Source organism: Rana temporaria, chromosome 8, assembly GCF_905171775.1.
Source record: "Rana temporaria chromosome 8, aRanTem1.1, whole genome shotgun sequence".
In the NCBI taxonomy this organism is placed as follows: Eukaryota; Metazoa; Chordata; class Amphibia; order Anura; family Ranidae; genus Rana; species Rana temporaria.
This window is the reverse complement of record NC_053496.1, coordinates 168,544,298-168,566,905: the sequence shown is the minus strand read 5'-3', so window position 1 is coordinate 168,566,905 and position 22,608 is coordinate 168,544,298. Positions and strand designations below refer to the sequence as shown.

The 22,608-nt window shown below is 46.7% G+C and overlaps 2 protein-coding genes and 1 long non-coding RNA gene across 9 annotated transcripts in view; all 3 read left to right on the top strand.

The window, feature by feature from the left end:
• LOC120909855 (zinc finger protein 436-like) overlaps window positions 1-22,608 on the top strand; it is an 865,309-nt gene that overhangs the window by 351,336 nt on the left and 491,365 nt on the right. The gene's annotated exons all lie outside the window — the stretch shown is intronic.
• On the top strand, window positions 869-5,293 carry LOC120909926 (zinc finger protein 239-like). The gene is made up of 2 exons (XM_040321744.1): window positions 869-1,172; window positions 4,113-5,293. Exons 1-2 carry the CDS (start codon window positions 1,091-1,093, stop codon window positions 5,210-5,212), a joined length of 1,182 nt encoding a protein of 393 aa, XP_040177678.1. The 5' UTR covers window positions 869-1,090; the 3' UTR covers window positions 5,213-5,293.
• Window positions 7,181-9,338, top strand: LOC120909963. Of its 2 annotated transcripts, XR_005741392.1 has the most exons (3): window positions 7,190-7,249; window positions 7,992-8,181; window positions 8,273-9,338. It is a non-coding gene; the product is annotated as an uncharacterized LOC120909963 (long non-coding RNA). The 2 variants fall into 2 exon arrangements; XR_005741391.1 differs by lacking the exons at window positions 7,992-8,181; window positions 8,273-9,338 and adding an exon at window positions 7,333-7,571 and having other exon boundaries at window positions 7,181-7,249.

Sequence of the window (22,608 nt, the reverse complement as noted above, 5' to 3'; positions counted from 1 at the left end):
CATTTCTTGTAAAGGAGAGAAGAGTATTGAGGATCCCCCTAGAATACACATCCTCTGATTTAAAGACATAGAAACAATGGCCCAGATTCACAAAGCACTTACGCCGACGTATCTCGAGATACACCGCGTAAGTGCAAATATGCGCCGTGCCCATAAACTGAGATACGCCTAAAAATAGGCTTCCTACGACCGATGTAACTTGCCTACGCCGTCGTATCGTGGGCGCATAGTTACGCCAGGCGCATTTGCCGCTCCCATAAATTTTCTATGCACATATGCAAATGAGGGAGATACGCCGATTCACAAACGTAGTTGCGCCCCGGCGCATCATATACGCGGTTTGCGTAAGTCGTACGTCCGGCGTAAAGTTATTTCCCCATATAGGAGGCGCAACTCATGCAAAGGTATGGACCAGGGAACACAAGCCGGTGTATTTTACGTCGTTTACGTAGTACGCGAATATGGCTGGGCGTAGGTTACGTTCACGTCGTAGGCAGTGATTCGACGTATCTTAGGCAGTTGTTCTGACGTGATTCTGAGAATGCGCACTGGGATGCGGCCACGGGACGGCGCATGCGCCGTTCATTTTAAGTACTTCTATGGCGCTTGGCCCATCATTTGCATGGGGTCACGCCTCATTAGCATGGCTCACGCCCACTTCCACCTACACTGGCTTACGCCGAGGAAACCCAGCGTATCTTTAACAGCGAGTGGGAGCAAGTGCTTTGTGAATCCAGTGCTTGCCTCTGTGCGCTGCGTCAGCGTAGCGTAGCGTAAAAGAGATACGCTACGGCGGTATAAATATGCGCCGATGTCTGTGAATCCGGGCCATTGTATTCAGTCAGTGTGTGTTTCCTACAGATGGATCCAGTAACGGGAATACCCCAGAAAGATCTCTCAGCCCTCTGTATTCCCAGGACTCCACACAGGAAGATCACATCATCCCACTGGATCAGGTAAATGCCCTATTAAGAGATAAAGCTATGTGTACAGAGTTGATGGACTGAACGGTACATCATATTATGCTATTCAGGATGAACATCGTATTACTATTAAAACTGAAGTGGAGGAGGAAGCAGACGATCCATATATGATGGGTGATGATGAGCCGTATATGATGGGTGATGATGAGCCTTGTAAAGAGGAGCAAATTCCTCTGGAGATCGGCACAGGTGAGTGATAAAATTAGATATGCTACTAACTTCCCACAGACCATGTGCATAGGTAACGTTAAAAGACTTTAAGGCCGGAATCACACTAGTGCGGTGCGAATTTCAGCTCTCTTATCTCTGCAGAGAGATAAGAGAAGTGTTCAGCAGATTAGCAACGTTTTAAATGCGAATTTGGAGACCTGGGAGAAGTTACGGGTGAGAGGAGAGTGTGGGAGAAGTGTATTGAGCTGAATGAGAGAAATTCCTGAAGAGAACTGAACACATCTGCGAATCAGCTGCATACCCATAGAAGATAATGGGCTTGAATTCGCACCTGAGCCCGCACCGCAATGCCTGAGGCCAGGTTCACACCTATGCGAATTGAGTGCGGCTTAAACCGCATCCAATACGCAGAACATTTCTAAATACATTGTTTTCAATGAGGCTGGTTCACATATGTGCGATGCATTCGCACTGCACATTGCAGTAAAACCGTGCACGTCTTTTAGGCATTGCGGTGCGGCTCAGGTGCGAATTCAAGCCCATTATCTTCTATGGGTACACAGCTGATTCGCAGATGTGTTCAGTTCTCTTCAGGAATTTCTCTCATTCAGCTCAATACACTTCTCCCCCACTCTCCTCTCATCCGTTACTTCTCCCAGGTCTCCAAATTCGCATGTAAAACGTTGCTAATCTGCTGAACACTTCTCTTATCTCTCTGCAGAGATAAGACAGCTGAAATTCGCACCACACTAGTGTGATTCCGGCCTAAAAGACGCACACGGTTTTACTGCAATGCGCAGTGCGAATTCATCGCACATATGTGAACCAGCCTGATTGAAAACAATGTATTTAGAAATGTTCTGCGTATTGGATGCGGTTTAAGCCGCACTCAATTCGCATAGGTGTGAACCTGGCCTCAATCATAGCATTTAAAGATTGTGTTTGGTTAATGTCTTTAAAATGAGACCCCAAACATACTGTATGTGTCCCCCGTTGGGTCTGCGGAGTCAATACTGCTTATTATATACGCATTGGGATGAACGTTGTCATCCTAGGATGTGTGGGACTGGCAGGATCAGTAGGCGATAATAAATGGACAAAAGCCTAAAGCCGTGTACACATGACCGTTTTTCATGACGAGAAAAAGTCGTGTGTAGGCTCCAGAGCATTTTTCTCATCGAGAAACATGGGCATTAAAAATGTAGAACATGCTCTATTTTTTTCTCGTCCTTTTTCACGTCGTCGTTTTTCTCAACGTGAAAAGCGGTCGTGTGTACGTTTTAACGACACGCATGCTCTGAAGCAAGTTCTGAGAAGGGAAATTAGCATAATCAGCCCAAAGGGTGGCGACATTCGAATGGAACTTCCCCTTTATAGTGCCGTCGTACGTGTTGTACGTCACCGCGCTTTGCTCGAGCATTTTTTATCACGATCGTGAGTATGCAAGGCAAGCTTGACAAGTTTAACATCGAGAAAAACATAGTTTTTTTCCATGACATTAAAAACGTGTGTACGTGGCATAAAAAAAATGGTGGCTGCAATATATTATAGTTTTTATCTTGGGTTTAGATACACTTGCACCACTTCATTTAAAAAAATATATATATTTTTGCACACTGTGATTTTTTTTTATTTTATGTCATGCATTTATCAAGTGTTTACTATTGTGAAGCTGTGATTGGCCACGGCTATTACATGGTACAGATGTAATGTAATCACTGTGACCAATCGCAGAGATCAACACAATACACGCTGAATTGCTATGAATGGAAGCCATTCATTGGCCCGGATTCACATACATCGGCGCATAGTTATGCCGGCGTAGCGTATCGAATATACGCTACGCCGACGTAGCGCAGAGCGGCGAGCACAGTATTCACAAAGCACTTGCTCCCCAATCTACGCTGGGTTCCCTCGGCGTAACTCGTCGTAAGTGGCAGTGGGCGTGAGCCATGCTAATGAGGCGTGACCCCATGTAAATGAAGGGCCGAGCGCCATCAAGATACGAATAATGAACAGCGCATGCGCCGGCTCATGGACGTATCCCAGTGCGCATGCTCAGAATCACGTCGGAACGAATGCCTAAGATAAGTCGAATCACTGCCTACGACGTGAACGTAACCTACGCCCAGCCCTATTCACGTACTACGTAAACAACGTAAAAAACTACGGCTGTGTTCCCTGGTGCAGCCATTTGCGTTGATGCTGCGGACTTACACCTACTTTACGAGGCTTAACTTTACGCCGGACGTACGACTTGCGTAAACCGTGTATATTAATGCGCCGGGCGCAAGTACGTTAGTGAATCGGCGTATCTCACTCATTTGCATATTCAAATCGTAAATCAATGCGAGCGCCCCTTGCGGCCAGCGTAAATATGCGCCCACGATACGACGGCGTAGGAAACTTACGTCGGTCGGATGAAGCCAAGTTTCAGGCGTATCTTGCTTTCAGAGTCAGGCGCATAGATAGACTTACGCGGCGGATCTCCAGATACGTCGGCGTAAGTGCTACGTGAATCCGGGCCATTGTGTGCAACTGCCATGTGATCTGCTGCGATTGGTCACAGCAATCACATAATACCGTAGCGGCCCCAGTACACTAATTTGTCATTCGCTTTGTCTGGTGGACACATCATGCTGAAGCGTGGCCTGATTCTGGGAGGACATAATATGGCATCCACCTGGGATGGCAACGCTCTCGCTTGGCCGCCATATTAGTATAAACCAAGTGGGAAGCGATTAAATCCAGCTGAATAAACAAATGGCGTAAGTAAAACTGGTAATATAATAAGACAAAGGGCTACCACACGTGTTGGCCTCTTCGGCATTCCCATAGAGAGATGGGTTCTCTTTGAGCTCTAGACTGAAATGGTAGATGGGGGGCCCAAAGATTTTGCTGTTTTCAGAATTATGGCAAACATTCCCTTGTTTCCCCATCATGTCTGATTTCTTCCAGGTATACAGCACAACAGGAACGATCCCAGAAAACTACCTTTTATTTATGGAGAAGGTGAAGTAGAAGATAACATCACCATCGATTTCTCAGAAGAAGACCCCAGTGCCCTGTATCTTTACTGTGAAGATCTATCATCTGATTCTTTTACACCTGGGGGGAATTTTCCTGACCCCTCATCTCCAATGACTTCTTATAACATGGGACCTCCAGTGAGGTTCCCATATTTTAAGCATGAAGAGGATGACCAAAGAGCAGAACTCCTCTTACTTCAGAGATCTTACATGAGGGAGCAGACGTTTTCCTGCTTGGAAAGTGGAGGGGGGTTTACCCCAATGGCCTCTCTCATTGGGCACGAGAGCCTTCACACGGGGCCGAAGCCATATCCGTGTTTCGAATGTGGGAAATCTTTTTCTCGGAAGGCCAATCTCATCATTCACAAAAAATCTCACACGGGAGAGAAGCCATTTTGTTGCTTGGAGTGCGGAGAACGGTTTACTCGGAAATCTTCTCTAATGTCGCACGAGAGTCTTCACACGGGACAGAAGCAATATGCATGTACAGAGTGCGGGAAGTGTTTCTCCCGAAAGGCCAATCTCATCACGCACGAAAAGTCTCACACGGGCGAGAAGCCGTTTTCATGCGCCGAATGTGGAGAACAGTTTACTCGGAAATCATCTCTCATGATGCACGAAGGTCTTCACACAGGTACAAGGCCATATATATGCCAAGATTGCGGTAAATGTTTCTCCCGGAAGGCCAATCTTATCATGCATAAAAAAATACACACAGGGGAGAAGCCATTCTCTTGCTTGGAATGTGGAGAACACTTTACTCGGAAGTCATCTCTCAACAGACATCAGATCGTTCACACAGGGATCAGGCCCTTTTCTTGCTCGGAATGCGGGGAGACTTTTAACCGAAGCTCATCCCTCATCAGACATAGAAAAGTTCACGCGGTGAAGTTGTATTCATGTCTCGAATGTGGGAAATGCTTTAAACTCAGGTCACACCTTATGTACCATAAGCAAAGTTATGCTTCCAAACCTTACTCTTGTTCTGAGCTGAGCCAAGGTGTTACAGGGACGATGATCTCCTTTTAGATGGTGTAACGAGACCCTTGCTCGCTCGGTTCCGCTCTCCCGACACTCCTCTACTACTATTGGATCAGATTGCAACGTCTGATGGTTCGGTCATCCAAGGCTCCGGGATCCGAACTACAGCTATGTGCCGTTCGGAATCCATTAGAACAAAACACCAGGCAGGCTGTATGTAAGTTCAAACAGGAAGACCTTTATTGGAAGCACACAACACACTTTTATACAGAATTTGGAACATCCCGCCCCCAACAACCGCTTTCCTATTGGTCAATTGTAAAGAACATGTAGTCCTCCTTCAGGTCCTCTTAGCCATGCAAATGAGGACTTAAAAATGAGTCAGCAGGGATTGGTCCGATAGCTTGATTAGAAGGACTGCTATGTGTAATGAGACAGAAGCCCCAGGGGGCAATCAATGTACACAAAAGCCAGACACAGAACAATGGAGCCGTCTGGAGCCTTAAGACAGGGCAGAAGACCCCCCCACTGTGTAACAGATTTCAAGGAGGAACACTTCTGCATTCCAAGGTCCATGACAGATGGCTTGCACAAGGATGGAGGAAATGTTCATGTTCTGAGTTTGGAAAGTCTTATACAGCACAGTAGAGCCTTCTTAAACGAAAGTGCATCCACGTGTCTCACTTGCATCAGACCCCCAAAACAAAGGGTTACATTTTAGGATAGTGAACGAATCCATGCAAATCATTCCTTTCTGCCACTTGACCAACTTTACGTCCAGATCCTTTCTTTCTTTCTTCATCACATTTTTCCCACAGTAATCAGTGCACCAACGCATTTCGTATTATAGAGCCATTTATTCCATACTGCATAGAACTGTTTCAGGCTTGTTGGCCATCATCAGTGCATGGAAACAGTGGTTTCTATGATGTGGGTATCAGAAATCAGGAATTTTCTCCCCAGTGGTGGGCCAGGGCTGGTTGAAGCAGCAGGTTAGATGGTGATGAAAGCCACAGAGTTGACACAGAATGGCATGCCTTCCTGCTTAGCGATAGTGAGAGCCCTGAAAAGCACAGAGACACAGAATTTAGGGGTACTGTTTGGTCTTCACCAGAGCCCGTAGAGGTGGAGGTGTTACACTGCAGGTGAAACCCAGGCTGCGGTTCACCAACTCACCCAAGCAGGCTGCAATTGCGCATGCAAAACTCCCTTGCTGCGCTGGAGCAAAGGATTAACAAGGCAATGGGTAACACAGGAAAAATAGCAAAGATGTACAGAAAGTAATGAGGATTACTGGAACCTACAGGGGAGCAGACTGGCAGAATAGCAAGTAAGAGAGTTAATGCAAAGGTAGACATGGAGGTGAAGGAAGCCTGGATGCAGGCACAAGTGCACAGAGTGACAGGAGCAGGATACAGACTGGGGAACACTGGGATCACACAGCTGAAACAGGCTGAGATACTGGGAACACAAGGCTGGAAGCAGGCTGCGACACACTGGGAACACAAGGCTGGAAGCAGGCTGCGACACACTGGGAACACAAGGCTGGAAGCAGGCTGTGACACACTGGGAACACAAGGCTGGAAGCAGGCTGTGACACACTGGGAACACAAGGCTGGGACACACTGGAACACAAGGTTGGAAGAAGGCTGTAACATACTGAGAACACAAGGCTGGAAGCAGGCTGGGTCACATCTGGGAACACAAGGTTGGGACACACTGGGAACACACGTTTGGAAGCAGGCTGAGACATATTGTGAAAACAACAATGGGAACACAAGGTTGGGACACACTGGTAACACAAGGCTGGAAGCAGACTCGGACATACTGGTAACACAAGGCTGGAAGCAGGCTAGGACACACTGGGAACACAAGGCTGGAAGCAGGCTGGGACACACTGGGAACACAAGGCTGGAAGCAGGCTGGGACATACTGGGAAAACCAGGCTGGGACACACTGGGAACACAAGGCTGGAAGCAGGCTGGGACATACTGGGAACACAAGGCTTGAAGCAGGTTGGGACACACTGGGAGCACAAGGCTGGAAGCAGGCTGGGACACACTGGGAGCACAAGGCTGGAAGCAGGTTGGGACACACTGGGAACACAAGGTTGGAAGCAGGCTGGGACATACTGGAAAAAACAGGCTGGGACATACTGGAAAAAACAGGCTGGGACACACTGGGAACACAAGGCTGGAACATACTGGTAACACAAGGCTGGAAGCAGGCTGGGACATACTGGGAAAACCAGGCTGGGACACACTGGGAACACATGGCTGGAAGCAGGCTGGGACATACTGGTAACACAAGGCTGGAAGCAGGCTGGGACATACTGGGAAAACCAGGCTGGGACACACTGGGAACACAAGGCTGGAAGCAGGCTGGGACATACTGGGAACACAAGGCTTGAAGCAGGTTGGGACACACTGGGAGCACAAGGCTGGAAGCAGGCTGGGACACACTGGGAGCACAAGGCTGGAAGCAGGTTGGGACACACTGGGAACACAAGGTTGGAAGCAGGCTGGGACATACTGGAAAAAACAGGCTGGGACATACTGGAAAAAACAGGCTGGGACACACTGGGAACACAAGGCTGGAACATACTGGTAACACAAGGCTGGAAGCAGGCTGGGACATACTGGGAAAACCAGGCTGGGACACACTGGGAACACATGGCTGGAAGCAGGCTGGGACATACTGGTAACACAAGGCTGGAAGCAGGCTGGGACATACTGGGAAAACCAGGCTGGGACACACTGGGAACACAAGGCTGGACACACTGGGAACACAAGGTTCGAAGCAGGCTGGGACATACTGGGAAAACCAGGCTGGGACATACTGGGAAAACCAGGCTGGGACACACTGGGAACACAAGGCTGGAAGCAGGCTGGGACATACTGGTAACACAAGGCTGGGACACACTGGGAACACAAGGCTGGAAGCAGGCTGGGACATACTGGTAACACAAGGCTGGGACATACTGGTAACACAAGGCTGGGACACACTGGGAACACAAGGTTGGAAGCAGGCTGTGACATACTGGGACACACTGGGAACACAAGGCTGGAAGCAGGCTGGCACATACTGGGGACACAAGGCTGGAAGCAGGCTGGGACACACTGGGAGCACAAGGCTGGAAGCAGGCTGGGACACACTGGGAACACAAGGCTGGAAGCAGGCTGGGACACACTGGAAACACAGGGCTGTAAGCAGGCTCGGACATACTGGTAACACAAGGCTGGAAGCAGGCTGGGTCACACTGGGAACACAAGGCTGGAAGCAGGCTGGGACGCACTGGTAACAAGGCTGAAAGGAGGCTGGGGCGCACTGGGAACACAAAGCTAGAAGCAGGCTGGCACACGCTATAAAATGCTGGAGATCACTGGAGGCAGAGAAAAATACTAGAAGAGAACACACGTAGTCTGGCTGCTAGCGTGTGGAACGCTGAGCAGTCCACATGCCAGCCCTTTAAGACAGCAACCCCTCTGTGATTGGCTGGAAGTCACTGGCTGAACACAGAGGTAAAGACCCAGTGCTGGAGCGTGGAATGGGTAAGTGTGACAGTAGGGCTTGAAAAATTAGGGTTAACCCCCTTTGTGATGGAAGCGAGCAACATGGATGCCTCCTGTTTTAAGAATGCTCTACTGTGCTTTTCATTGGTTCAGTGGAGGGCTTTTTAATTCCTTTTGATCTACTGTGCCATAACCGGTTATACTTCTGTCACCAGTAATGCGATTTGCACCTCTTTGTGCCAGCCCTGCCAGCCTTTGTTCCCCAGTGCCCTACAGATTACCTTCCAACTGGAGTACTTACCAATAGGGTGGAATCGTAGACGTCCGAAAATAATCATGGAAATAGCATCTCCAATAAGAGTACGAACTTTAATCTCCTCCTCCACGACTGTCTAAAGAGGTCCACCAGATGAAACCCCTTATAGAGGCTAAGAAAGGGGCCACATCCCGTATATAGTGTCTGGTGAAGGTTGGGAACCAACGACAATCTGCTTTACCAACACCGTCAACTATAGCAAAAGCAGCTTTTCCGAGGAAGCCGGCTCAGCTCTAGTAGAATGGGCCTCAGAGGGTCCAATTTTTTTTTTTTTTAATGCTTATCTGTTTTTAAACTGTCTACTTATATCTGTAATGTTTTTAAAAAACTTTGTTTTACAAATAAACTTGATGCATGACAAGAGATTCCTGAAGCACTATAGGATAGCTAAAGAGACCGTAAAAGAACAACTTGCTCTGAGCTTGGTTTTGTCTGACTTAAACTTCACATTGAACCTTCTGATAATGTGGGGTTATTGGTGCAATGACTCGGTGAGAGTGAAACAGCGATCTAAATGTACTGTATGGAAAAGACTAGCTGGATACAAGACTGAATAATATACAGTGAGGGAAACAAGTATTTGATCCCCTGCGAATTTTGCCCATTGACAAAGAAATGATCAGTCTATAATTTTAAAGGTAGGTTTATTTTTTAACCACTTAAGACCCGGACCTTTTAAGCAGCTAAAAGACCCGGCCAGTTTTTGCGATTCGGCACTGCGTCGCTTTAACTGACAATTGCGCGGTCGTGCGACGTGGCTCCCAAACAAAATTGGCGTCCTTTTTTTCCCCACAAATAGAGCTTTCTTTTGGTGGTATTTGATTACCTCTGCGGTTTTAATTTTTTGCGCTATAAACAAAAATTGAGCAACAATTTTGAAAAAATTCAATATTTTTTAAATTTTGCTATAATAAATATCCCCCAAAAATATATATCCCCTCAGTTTCGGCCGATACGTATTCTTCTACATATTTTTGGTAAAAAAAAAAATCGCAATAAAGGTTTATCGATTGGTTTGCGCAAAATTTATAGCGGTTACAAAAAAGGGGATAGTTTTATTGCATTTTTATTAATTTTTTTTTTTTTACTACTAATGGCGGCGATCAGCGATTTTTTTTCGTGACTGGGACATTATGGCGGACACTTCGGACAATTTTGACACATTTTTGGGACCATTGTCATTTTCACAGCAAAAAAATGCATTAAAAATGCACTGTTTACTGTGAAAATGACAATTGCAGTTTGGGAGTTAACCACAAGGGGGTGCTGAAGGGGTTATTTGTGTCTCTAACTGTAGGGGGTGTGGCTGTAGGTGTGACGTCATCGATTGTGGTTCCCTATATTAGGGAACACACGATCGATGACGGCGCCACAGTGAAGAATGGGGAAGCTGTGTTTACACACAGCTCTCCCCGTTCTTCAGCTCCGGGACTGATCGCGGGACTCCAGTGGCGATCGGGTCCGCGAGTCCCGTGGCCGCGGAGCTTCGGACGGGGTCGCGGGCACGTGCCCGCGACCCACGGCTGGGCACTTAAAGAGGACGTACCTGTACATGCTTGTGCCCAGCCGTGCCATTCTGCCCACGTATATGTGCAGGAGGCGGTCCTTAAGTGGTTAAACTTCACATTGAACCTTCTGATAATGTGGGGTTATTGGTGCAATGACTCGCTGAGAGTGAAACAGTGATCTGAATGTACTGTATGGAAAAGACTAGCTGGATACAAGACTGAATAATATACAGTGAGGGAAACAAGTATTTGATCCCCTGTGGATTTTGTACATTTGCCCATTGACAAAGAAATGATCAGTCTATAATTTTAAAAGGTAGGTTTATTTTTTTAACAGACAGAATAACAACAAAAATATCCAGAAAAACGCTTTTCATAAAAGTTATAAATTGATTTGTATTTTGATGAGTGAAATAAGTATTTGATCCCCTATCAAATCGGCAAGATTTCGCTCCCAGGTGTCTTCTATACAGGTAACGAGCTGAGATTAGGAGCACTCTCTTAAAGGGAGTGCTCGTAATCTCAGCTTGTTACCTGTATAAAAGACACCTGTCCACAGAAGCAATCAATCAGATTCCAATCTCTCTCCGCCATGACCAAGACCAAAGAGCTATCCAAGAATGTCGGGGGACAAGATTGTAGACCTACACAAGGCTGGAATGGGCTACCAGCAGCTTGGTGCAATTATTCACAAATGGAAGAAATAGGGTTGTCCAGATACCACTTTTTTGAGACCGAGTACAAGTACCGATACTTTATAGCAAGCCCATCCACCTAGGATACAACAGTTATAGCAAGCCCATCCACCTAGGATACAACAGTTATAGCAAGCCCATCCACCTAGGATGCCACAGTTATAGCAAGCCCATCCACCTAGGATGCCACAGTTATAGCAAGCCCATCCACCTAGGATGCCCACATTTATAGCAAGCCCATTCACCTAGGATGCCCACATTTATAGCAAGCCCATTCACCTAGGATGCCACAGTTATAGCAAGCCCATTCACCCAGGATGCCACAGTTATAGCAAGCCTACCAGCCTAGGATGCCCACAGTTATAGCAAGCCTATTCCCTTAGGATACCACAGTTATAGCAAGCCCATCCACCTAGGATGCCCACAGTTATAGCAAGCCCATTCACCTAGGATACCACAGTTATAGCAAGCCTATCAGCCTAGGATGCCCACAGTTATAGCAAGCCTATTCCCTTAGGATGCCACAGTTATAGCAAGCCCATTCACCTAGGATGCCCACAGTTATAGCAAGCCCATCCACCTAGGATGCCCACAGTTATAGCAAGCCCATTCACCTAGGATGCCCACAGTTATAGCAAGCCCATTCAGCTAGGATGCCACAGTTATAGCAAGCCCATTCACCTAGGATGCTCAGCGTCATATCCAGAGGTTCTTTGGGAAATAAACGTATAAGTGTTGCCAGCATTGCGGCAATTTCCCAAAGAACCTCTGGATATGACACTGAGCACGTGCACTCAGCTTCTTTGGTGGACTATGGTGAGGCCCAGTCTGAGTGGAACCTGTCCTGTTAAACCACTTTATGGTCTTGGCCACCATGCTACAGCTAGCAAGCCCATTCACCTAGGATACCACAGTTATAGCAAGCCCATTCACCTAGGATGCCCACAGTTATAGCAAGCCTATTCCCTTAGGATACCACAGTTATAGCAAGCCCATCCACCTAGGATGCCACAGTTATAGCAAGCCCATTCACCTAGGATGCCACAGCTATAGCAAGCCCATCCACCTAGGATGCCCACAGTTATAGCAAGCCCATTCACCTAGGATGCCACAGTTATAGCAAGCCCATTCACATAGGATGCCCACAGTTATAGCAAGCCCATTCACCTAGGATGCACACTGTTATAGCAAGCCTATCAGCCTAGGATGCCCACAGTTATAGCAAGTATATCAGCCTAGGATGCCCAAAGTTATAGCAAGCCCATCCACCTAGGATGCCCACAGTTATAGCAAGCCTATCAGCATGGGATGCCCACAGTTATAGCAAGCCTATCCACCTAGGATAGAACAGTTATAGCAAGCCCATCCACCTAGGATGCCCACAGTTATAGCAAGTATATCAGCCTAGGATGCCCAAAGTTATAGCAAGCCCATCCACCTAGGATGCCCACAGTTATAGCAAGCCTATCAGCATGGGATGCCCACAGTTATAGCAAGCCTATCCACCTAGGATAGAACAGTTATAGCAAGTCTATAAGCCTAGGATGCCCACAGTTATAGCAAGCCCATCCACTTAGGATGCACACAGTTATAGCAAGCTGTAACGGTGAGGGGTTAACGCCGTTACGATATTCCATTCCACCAACCCAAGGCAGCTTCCGACACACAATCCAGAAGACAGGACCCATTGGATTTTTCCCACAATAACGAGACACAGCTCTGTTCTCTGGTTCCAAACAGACAAACTTTAATGGTAAACTCAGGTTTCTTATATACAGTTACAAAGCATGCTGCAGAAAGAAAAGGGACAATGACACACTCCACCCACCACATCACACAATGGGTGCTAACGAGTCCCCCTCAATCCACATCTTAGACAGACTTTCTGACTCCGCGATAAGCTATTCTCACCTGCTACACAATCCACATTCCTTTAGTGAACATAAGTCAGACGGTCTGACCTTTAGAGTGTGTTAACTCACAACACATATTAGCATCAATAGAACTTTCACACAATACAGTGTTAGTTAGCACAGCACCATGAAATATCTTAGGAGCCAGGCTTAATTAACACAATAGAATGCAATTACAGCAAGCTTTCATCACTACAGCCAGGTAGCTGGAGGTGATTAACATCTCAACAGTCTATGTTCCACATTGAAGGAGACACTGCATTGACCTGTTGTGTTCAGAATGAACAACTTGTAATATTTTAAGATATCCTGCAATACATGAATTATCCTTACTGTCCCATCTCATGTAATCCATGATATCAGTTCTCAGTCATCCTATGCCCCTAGTAGACATAGGATGACCCTAGACACAAGAGTCATTGGTGAAGCTGACACAGGAGTACCCCACATCCTTCAAGAGCCTCTGGGTCCCACGGGCCATACCGTTACACAAGCCCATTCACCTAGGATGCCCACAGTTATAGCAAGCCTATCCCCTTAGGATACCACAGTTATAGCAAGCCCATCCACCTAGGTTACCACAGTTGTAGCAAGCCCATCCACCCAGGATACCCAGTTCTAGCATGCCCATCAGCCTATGATGCCCAGTTCTAGCAAGCCCAACCACCTAGGATGCCCAGTTCTGCGGCCCGCGGAGGACATTTATCCGGCCCACCGGTCTCTTGCCTACTTGTCATGCACAGCGGGAAACCGATGTGGCTGTGTCACGGAGCTTTGTGTGAAAAGTTTGGCCGTGCTGTGGTAAAAATCCCGCCTTCCTCCTAAACCAGCTCGTTTGATGGACGCAGTGTTCTGTCTATCACACGAGCTAGTCTAGGAGGAGGGCGGGACTTTTATCACAGTGCGGCCAAATTTTTCACACAAAACTCTGTGACACACAGCGGGAGGTGTCCGCTGTGCATAATGCACACACAGACTGGCAAGGCTGCAATGAGGGCACGGTCGGTAAGGCTGCAATGAGGGCGCGGTCGGTAAGGCTGCAATGAGGGCGCGGTCGGTAAGGCTGCAATGAGGGCGCGGTCGGTAAAGCTGCAAAGAGGGCACGGTCGGTAAGGCTGCAATGAGGGCACGGTCGGTAAGGCTGCAATGAGGGCATGGTAAGGCTGCAATGATGGCGGAGGAGGCTGCAATTATGAGGGCATGGTAAGGCTGCAATCATGGCGGGGGAGGCTGCAATTATGAGGGCATGGTAAGGCTGCAATCATGGCGGGGGAGGCTGCAATTATGGGGGCACGGTAAGGCTGCAATGATGGCAGGGAAGGGTGCAATTTTGAGGGCACGGTAAGGCTGCAATGATGGCGGGGAGGCTGCAATGTGGGCATGGTAAGGCTGCAATGATGGCGGGGAAGGGTGCAATTTTGAGGGCACGGTAAGGCTGCAATGATGGCGGAGAGGCTGCAATGAGGGCACGGTAAGGCTGCAATGATGGCGGAGAGGCTGCAATGAGGGCACGGTAAGGCTGCAATGATGGCGGGGAGGCTGCAATGTGCAGTGTGCATTGGAATTTGTTCAGTTTTTTTTTTTTTAAACTATAGTCCGGCCCCCTAACGGTCTGAGGGACAGTGAACTGGCCCCCTGTTTAAAAAGTTTGAGGACCCCTGCTCTAATATTATAATGATGCATTTGGTGCCAAAATGCAATGCGCCAAGGAACTGATAGTGGTAAAGAATGCTAACTTTCATTAAATCCTCTGCATTGTGTAAAAAGGCTGTTTGATCCTGTATGCACAGATCTTCCCCCTCCTGCAGGGTCTCTCTTGGCAAGGCCAGATAGGACACACTCAGAGTAGTAAAGCTGCACATGCTCACTTTGGTCTCTATTGCTGGAGAGAACAGTTCCTTGTCGAGCTGAGCTTTTCAGGTCACATGATATTGATATCACCAATTTGGGCGTGTGTACAGATCCTAAATGACAGCCTAGTCCCTCCCTGCTCCCTGCCCAGTGACTAAAAAAGAACACAGTCGGTGGGATGGCACATCTTGATTGATGTGCCTCCCATAACAGCATGAGGACACAGGCTATAGTGGATATCTTCTCCTACCTGAACACTCAGCACTCGGGCAAAACCTGCAGTTTATCACATGACCGTGGTATACAGATCAGCCAAAAAGGTATATAGTGGCAGTATTTTAATGTAGAAAGAAGATTTATAAGCTGTGGGCACTCCCAGGGGGCGGGGTGAACTATTTTCATATTACTGGGTTTAGTAACACTTTAACCGCTTAAGCCCCGGACCATTTTGCAGCTAAATGCCCAGGCCAGGTTTTGCGATTCGGGACTGCGTCGCTTTAACTGACAATTGCGCGGTCTTGCGACGTGGCTCCCAAACAAAATTGGCGTCTTTTTTTTTTCCACAAATAGAGCTTTCTTTTGGTGGTATTTGATCACCTCTGCGGTTTTTATTTTTTGCGCTATAAACAACAATAGAGCGACAATTTTGAAAAAAAATCAATATTTTTTACTTTTTGCTATAATAAAAATCCCCCAAAAACATATCTAAAAAATTTTTTTTTCCTCAGTTTAGGCCGATACGTATTCTTCTACCTATTTTTGGTAAAAAAAATCACAATAAGCGTTTATCGATTGGTTTGCGCAAGATTTATAGTGTTTACAAAATAGGGGATAGTTTTATTGCATTTTTATTAATTATTATTTTTTTACTACTATTGGCGGCGATCAGTGATTTTTTTCGTGACTGCGACATTATGGCGGACACTTCGGACAATTTTGACACATTTTTGGGACCATTGTCATTTTCACAGCAAAAAATGCATTTAAATTGCATTGTTTGTTGTGAAAATGACAGTTGCAGTTTGGGAGTTAACCACAGGGGGCGCTGTAGGAGTTAGGGTTCACCTAGTGTGTGTTTACAACTGTAGGGGGGTGTGGCTGTAGGATGGACGTCATCGATCGAGTCTCCCTATATAAGGGATCACTCGATCGATGCGCCGCCACGGGGAAGCCGTGTTTACATACGGCTCTCCCCGTTCCTCAGCTCCAGTATATATACGCCCTTGTGCCTGTCCGTGCCATTGTGCGGACGTATATAGGCGTGCGGCGGTCGTGAAGTGGTTAAGCTATAGAGAGGCACTGTGAGGTGAGGTTGTGCCTGAACTCTGATTTAAGAGCTGAAGTTATTAATATTTGCATATTGAGAACCCTCAGGATCGGAAGCACCCAGGAGGATAAATCATCGTAACATCACTTGGTGGATCTTCATCTCCCCTTACCTTTGCTGATGGTAGGCTTCTTTCTGTTCTATAGCAATACCAGTAGGCCGGATTTACACTGGGGTAGATTCAGGTACATTTGCGCATTTATTACGGAGGCGCAGCGCACCGTTTTGCCGATGCGCCTCCGTAAATTACCTGCGCTACGCTCAATTCACGGAGCAGTAGCTCCGTAAATTGCGCACCGGAAAACTGCCCGGCTTAAGCGCGCGCAATTTAAATGATCCCATAGGGGGCGTGGATCATTTAAATTAGGCGTGTTCCCGCACCGAGCGTAGTGTGCATGCTCCGTCGGGAAACTTTCCCGACGTGCATTGCGATAAATGACGTCGCAAGGACGTCATTTGCTTCAAAGTGAACGTGAATGGCGTCCAGCGCCATTCACGATTCACTTACGCAAACAACGTAATTTTTCAAAAGCGCGACGCGGGAACGACGGGTATACGTAGCATTGGCTGCCCCTGCTAATAGCAGGGGCAGCCTTACGCAAAAACCGACCTACGCAAACGACGTAAACTGCGTACGCAGGGCGCGCGTACGGTTGTGAATCGGCGTTAGTATGCAATTTGCATACTCTACGCTGACCACTACCGGAACGCCACCTAGCGGCCTGCGTAAGAATGCAGCCTAAGATAAGGAGGCTTATGCCAGTCATATCTTAGGCTGCAGTCGGCGTAACGAGGTTCCTGAATCAGGAGCATTCGATACGCCGGCGCAAGTAAGCAATTGCGCTGCGTAACTATGGTTACGCAGACGCAATTGCTTATTGAATCTACCCCAGTGTATATAGTGCCAGTCGCAAAAGGTAATAGATGTGAGGAATTAGCTAAAGGAGGGGGTTTAGCAAGCAGGAGGTCTTGGGAGGAGCAGAGGAAGTTTTGGGTGATATTTTGAGATATTGGTGGTATAACTCATGTAAGAGTTGTAGATGGGGTATAAAGTTCCAGAGGATAGGAGAGGCTCTGGAGAAGTCTTAGAGGTGTGAATGGGAAAAGCTGACGTAGGGTTAAGAGAGCAGGACGTCTTATGAGAAGCAAAGAGGACGTTTTGGGTTATATTTTGAGATGATATTGGTGGAACAGTTATGGATCAGGTATGGAGAAAATGGGCGAAGCTTTGGAGAAGTCCTGGAGGAGAGTATGGGAGAAGGTGACGAGGTAGCTAGAAAGCAGAAAGTCTTGGGAGGAAATAAAAGGACGGTTTGGGTGATAATTTGAGACAAGGTTGGTTATGTAGTACGGGGCAAGAGCTGTGGGTCGTTTTGTAAGTTGTTAGTAGTGGAGGGATTGGCAGAGAAGGGTGGCGGACACTTAGTGGTTTATAAGATGGATAGGTCTTGCAGCAGCATTCATGATAGACTGAAGAGGGGGATAGCCTATGGAGAGGTAGGCCAAGGAGGAGGGAGTTACAATAGTCAAGGGGAGAGAAAACAAGTGAGTGAATTAGTAGTTTTGAGTTGATTGATTAACCCACTTAACCACTTAAAGACCTCAGGTGTTTTTCAGATTTGGTGTTTGCAAGACTAAAACAGTTTTTTCTGCTAGAAAATTACTTAAAACCCCCAAACATTATATATTTTTTTTTCTAACACCCTAGAGAATAAAATGGCGGTCATCGCAATACTTTTTGTCACACCGTATTTGCGCAGCAGTCTTACAAGCGCACTTTTTTTGGAAAAAATTCACTTTTTTGAATTAAAAAATAAGACAACAATAAATTTGGCCCAATTTTTTTATATATTGTGAAAGATAATGTTACGCCGAGTAAAATGATACCCAACATGTCACGCTTTAAAATTGCGCCCGCTCGTGGCATGGCGTCAAACTTTTACCCTTAAAAATCTAGATAGGCGACGTTTAAAAAATTCTATAAGTTGCATTTTTTGAGCTACAGAGTAGCTCTAGGGCTATAATTATTGCTCTCGCTCTAACGATCGCGGCGATACCTCACTTGTGTGATTTGGACACCGTTTTTATATGCGGGCGCTACTCGCGTATGCGTTCGCTTCTGCGCGCGAGCTCGTCAGGACGGGGAGCTATAAAAAAAAATTTTTTTTGTTTTCTTATTTAATTTTATTGATTTTATTATTTTTTACACTAAAATATAAAAAAAAAAAAAAATGATCACTTTTATTCCTATTACAAGGAATGTAAACATCCCTTGTAATAGAAAAAAGCATGACAGGTCCTCTTAAATATGAGATCTGGGGTCAAAAAGACCTCAGATCTCATATTTAGGCTTAAATGCAAAAAAAAAAAAAAAAAGGAAAATTTGTCATTTAAAAAAATGACAGAAAAAAAAATTGTCTCTTTAAGAGGCTGGGCGGGACTGACGTTTTGACGTCACTTCCGCCCAGCAGAGCTATGAGGACGGGTGGGGGCCATCTTGCCCTCACTCAAGTCCTCACTCTCCAGGCGGCAGCATCGGATCTCCTCCGCCGCTACCGACGGCTCCGGTAAGCGGCGGAGGGCGCGGAAAAGCGGCGGGAGGGGGGGGGGCCCCGCTCCCGCCACCGATAACGGCGATCTCGCGGCGAATCCGCCGCGGAGACCGCCGTTATCGCTTACACGGCCGCCCGCTGAAAACATGGATATCTCAGTTGTGGCAGCAGCTGCTGCCGTTACTGAGATATCCATGTTTAAAAAGAGGACGTATATATACAGTGGAGGGTCCTTAAGTGGTTAAGGACCGCCTCCTGCACATATACGTCGGCAGAATGGCACGGCTGGGCACATCCACGTACAGGTACGTCCTGTACTAGTACCCAGCCGTGGGTCGCGGCGCGCTCCCACGACCCGGTCCGAAGCTCCGTGACCGGGACAGCGGGACTCGCAGACCCTATCCCCACTGGAGTCCCGCGATTGGTCCCCGGAGCCGAAGAACAGGGAGAGCCGTGTGTAAACACGGCTTCCCCGTTCTTCACTGTGGCGGCAGATCGTGTCATCCCTTTTATAGGGAGACTCGATCGATGACGTCACACCTACAGCCACACCCCCCTACAGTTGTAAACACACTTCAGGGAACACATAACCCCTTCAGCGCCCCCTGTGGTTAACTCCCAAACTGCAACTGTCATTTTCACAATAAACAATGCATTTTAAATGCATTTTTTGCTGTGAAAATGACAATGGTCCCAAAAATGTGTCAAAATTGTCCGAAGTGTCCGCCATAATGTCGCAGTCACGAAAAAAAAAATCGCTGATCGCCGCCATTAGTAGTAAAAAAAAAAAAATTTATAAAAATGCAATAAAACTATCCCCTATTTTGTAAACGCTATAAATTTTGCGCAAACCAACCGATAAACGCTTATTGCGATTTTTCTTTACCAAAAATAGGTAGAAGAATACGTATCGGCCTAAACTGAGGGAAAAAAAATGTTTTTTTATATATTTTTGGGGGATATTTATTATAGCAAAAAGTAAAAAATATTGCATTTTTTTCAAAATTGTCGCTCTATTTTTGTTTATAGCGCAAAAACTAAAAACCGCAGAGGTGATCAAATACCACCAAAAGAAAGCTCTATTTGTGGGCAAAAAAGAACGCCAATTTTGTTTGGGAGCCACGTCGCACGACCGCGCAATTGTCAGTTAAAGCGAAGCAGTGCCGAATCGCAAAAAGGGGCCTGGTCTTTTACCTGCATTTTGGTCCGGGGCTTAAGTGGTTAAGAAAGTTTGACATTTAATTGGAAACCAGTGAAACAAAGCAATAAATAGTTTTATTATACATAATAAAAAAAACACACAGCAAGACCTATATATGTAATGACCAAATACAATATAAGGTCAAACCTCTTATGGGTTTGTTCCTAAAGTGGCAAAGAAAAAACACAACAAAATAAAGCCATAATTCTATTATGTATGCAAATTAAAGAGTTGATTTACCATAAAGCATTTATTTCTAGGTGGAGCCTTGTGGGTTGAGCCAGACCCCCGTTTCCCCTTGTGTTTTTAATACTCCCAACAGTTGGATCTCACTTACACAATTCTCAACTCTGTTCCTGTCCACCTTTGTGCGTTCCATATTCTCCTGTTACATTTTCCATAACATACCGTATTTGCCGGCGTATAAGACGACCTTTTGGATGCAAAAAAATGCATCCAAAGTCGGGGGTCGTCTTATACGCCGGATCTGTCTCCGTCAGGCTGCGGACATCCATGTTTCAGGCTGCGGGCATCCATGATTTAAAAGCCGTGCCTCCTCCTCAGACTGTTCCGTGATAGGCGGAACACTAATTTTCCCAGCAGGGCCTCCATTTAGTGTTCCGCCTATCACAGATGCCTTCTCATCCTCGGGCGAGAGGACGTCCGTGATAGGCGGAACACTGAACAGAGGCCCCGCTGGGAAAATTAGTGTTCCGCATATCACGGAACAGTCTGAGGAGGAGGCACGGCTTTTGAATCATGGATGCCCGCAGCCTGAAATATGGATGTCCGCAGCAAAAAAATAAGGTAGGGAGATCGCCTTGGCCGGCACAGTGGAGGCATGTGATGGACAGTGGAGGCATGGAATGGCACAGTGGGGGCATGGAATGGCACAGTGGAGGCATGGAATGGCACAGTGGAGGCATGGAATGGCACAGTGGAGGCATGGAATGGCACAGTGGGGCATTAATGGGACGGCACAGTGGGGCATGTAATGGAATGGCACAGTGGGGCATGTAATGGAATGGCACAGTGGGGCATGTAATGGAATGGCACAGTGGGGCATGTAATGGAATGGCACAGTGGGGCATGTAATGGCACGGCACAGTGGGGCATGTAATGGAATGGCACAGTGAGATTTGAAAAATGCCTGTTACTGTCAGTGGTTGTTCCTGTCAGCGGTTGTTCTGGCTACCCCTCAGCTTCCAGATAGACTAGTAGGAAGGGGGTAGTCTTATACGACGAGTATATCCCAAAACCAACATTTTTCCTGGAAAAATAGGGGGTCGTCTTATACGCCGGCAAATACGGTAATATAAATGAAAATCCAGCAGGGTAAGGGGGTTTACTTCTCCAGCATCTACCAAACACTGAAATATCCATTCCGGGAGGACTGACCCTTTAATTTGTTAAAACCTATATTTTTGCAGAGCTAAAAGACACACATTAATACAGCTCTGTGTTTTATTAATATATCACACTTCTCTCGCTTGACCTGTGTTACTTAACCATAGCAAATCAGGGTTGTTCCTTAATACTATGACTCATTTGCTGTCAGCGGGCTTCCCTGTTGACAGCAGAATGTAAACAAAAGAATTGCCGGCATTTTAAAAATGAAAAAAAAAAAACATGGTCTGGCATAGTTTTTAAGGGAGGCTGACGCCCAAAAAAATATGAGCATGCAGTTCAGCAGACCAGGAAAGGGGGGACAACCTCCCTCCTGAACCAAACCAGGCCACATGCCCTCAACATGGGGGGTGAATTGGGGGAGGGGGGCTACCCCCCCAAAAAGCACCTTGTCCCCATGTTGATGAGAACAAAGGCCTCTTCCTCACAACCCTGGCCCGGTAGTTGTGGGGGTCTGCAGTTGGGGGGGCTTATCGGAATCTAGAATCCCCCTTTAACAATGTGGCACCCAGATCATGCCACCCCTTCCATATGAATGAGTATGGGCTACATAGTACCAGAAGGGCCTGGTATGGATTGAGGGGATCACCACACTGTTTTTTTTTTTCAAATGTTGGCTCTTCTTTTGTTTACATTCTGCGGGAACCATGTTGACAGCAGAAGAGTCATAGCTGTTAAGGTCAAGGCAGCAACCAGATCCTTAGCAACCAGCTATTCACACACCAATTCTGAACATTTGTTACTTCGGATGCTTCAAACATCCAAATGACACAAATTAAGATAGTTGTTTTGTTATAATTTATTTCGGATCTGAATCTCAGAATAATTAAAATTTTGGACGAATTTGGATTCATAACGAAACAAATCACACATTTCTATTTAGCTGTTTGCCTGGAGTTCAGCTTAAGAAAAACTGATCAAGGCCCAGATTCTCAAAGGAGATACGACGGCGTATCTCCAGATACGCCGTCGGATCTCTGAGTCTGAACCGTCGTATCTATGCGCCCGATTCTTAGAATCAGTTACGCATAGATTTGTATTAGATCCGACCGGCGTAAGTCTCTTACGCCGTCGGATCTCAACTGCATATTTACGCTGGCCGCTAGGGGCGTGTACGCTGATTTACACCTAGAAATATGTAAATCAGCTAGATACGCGAATT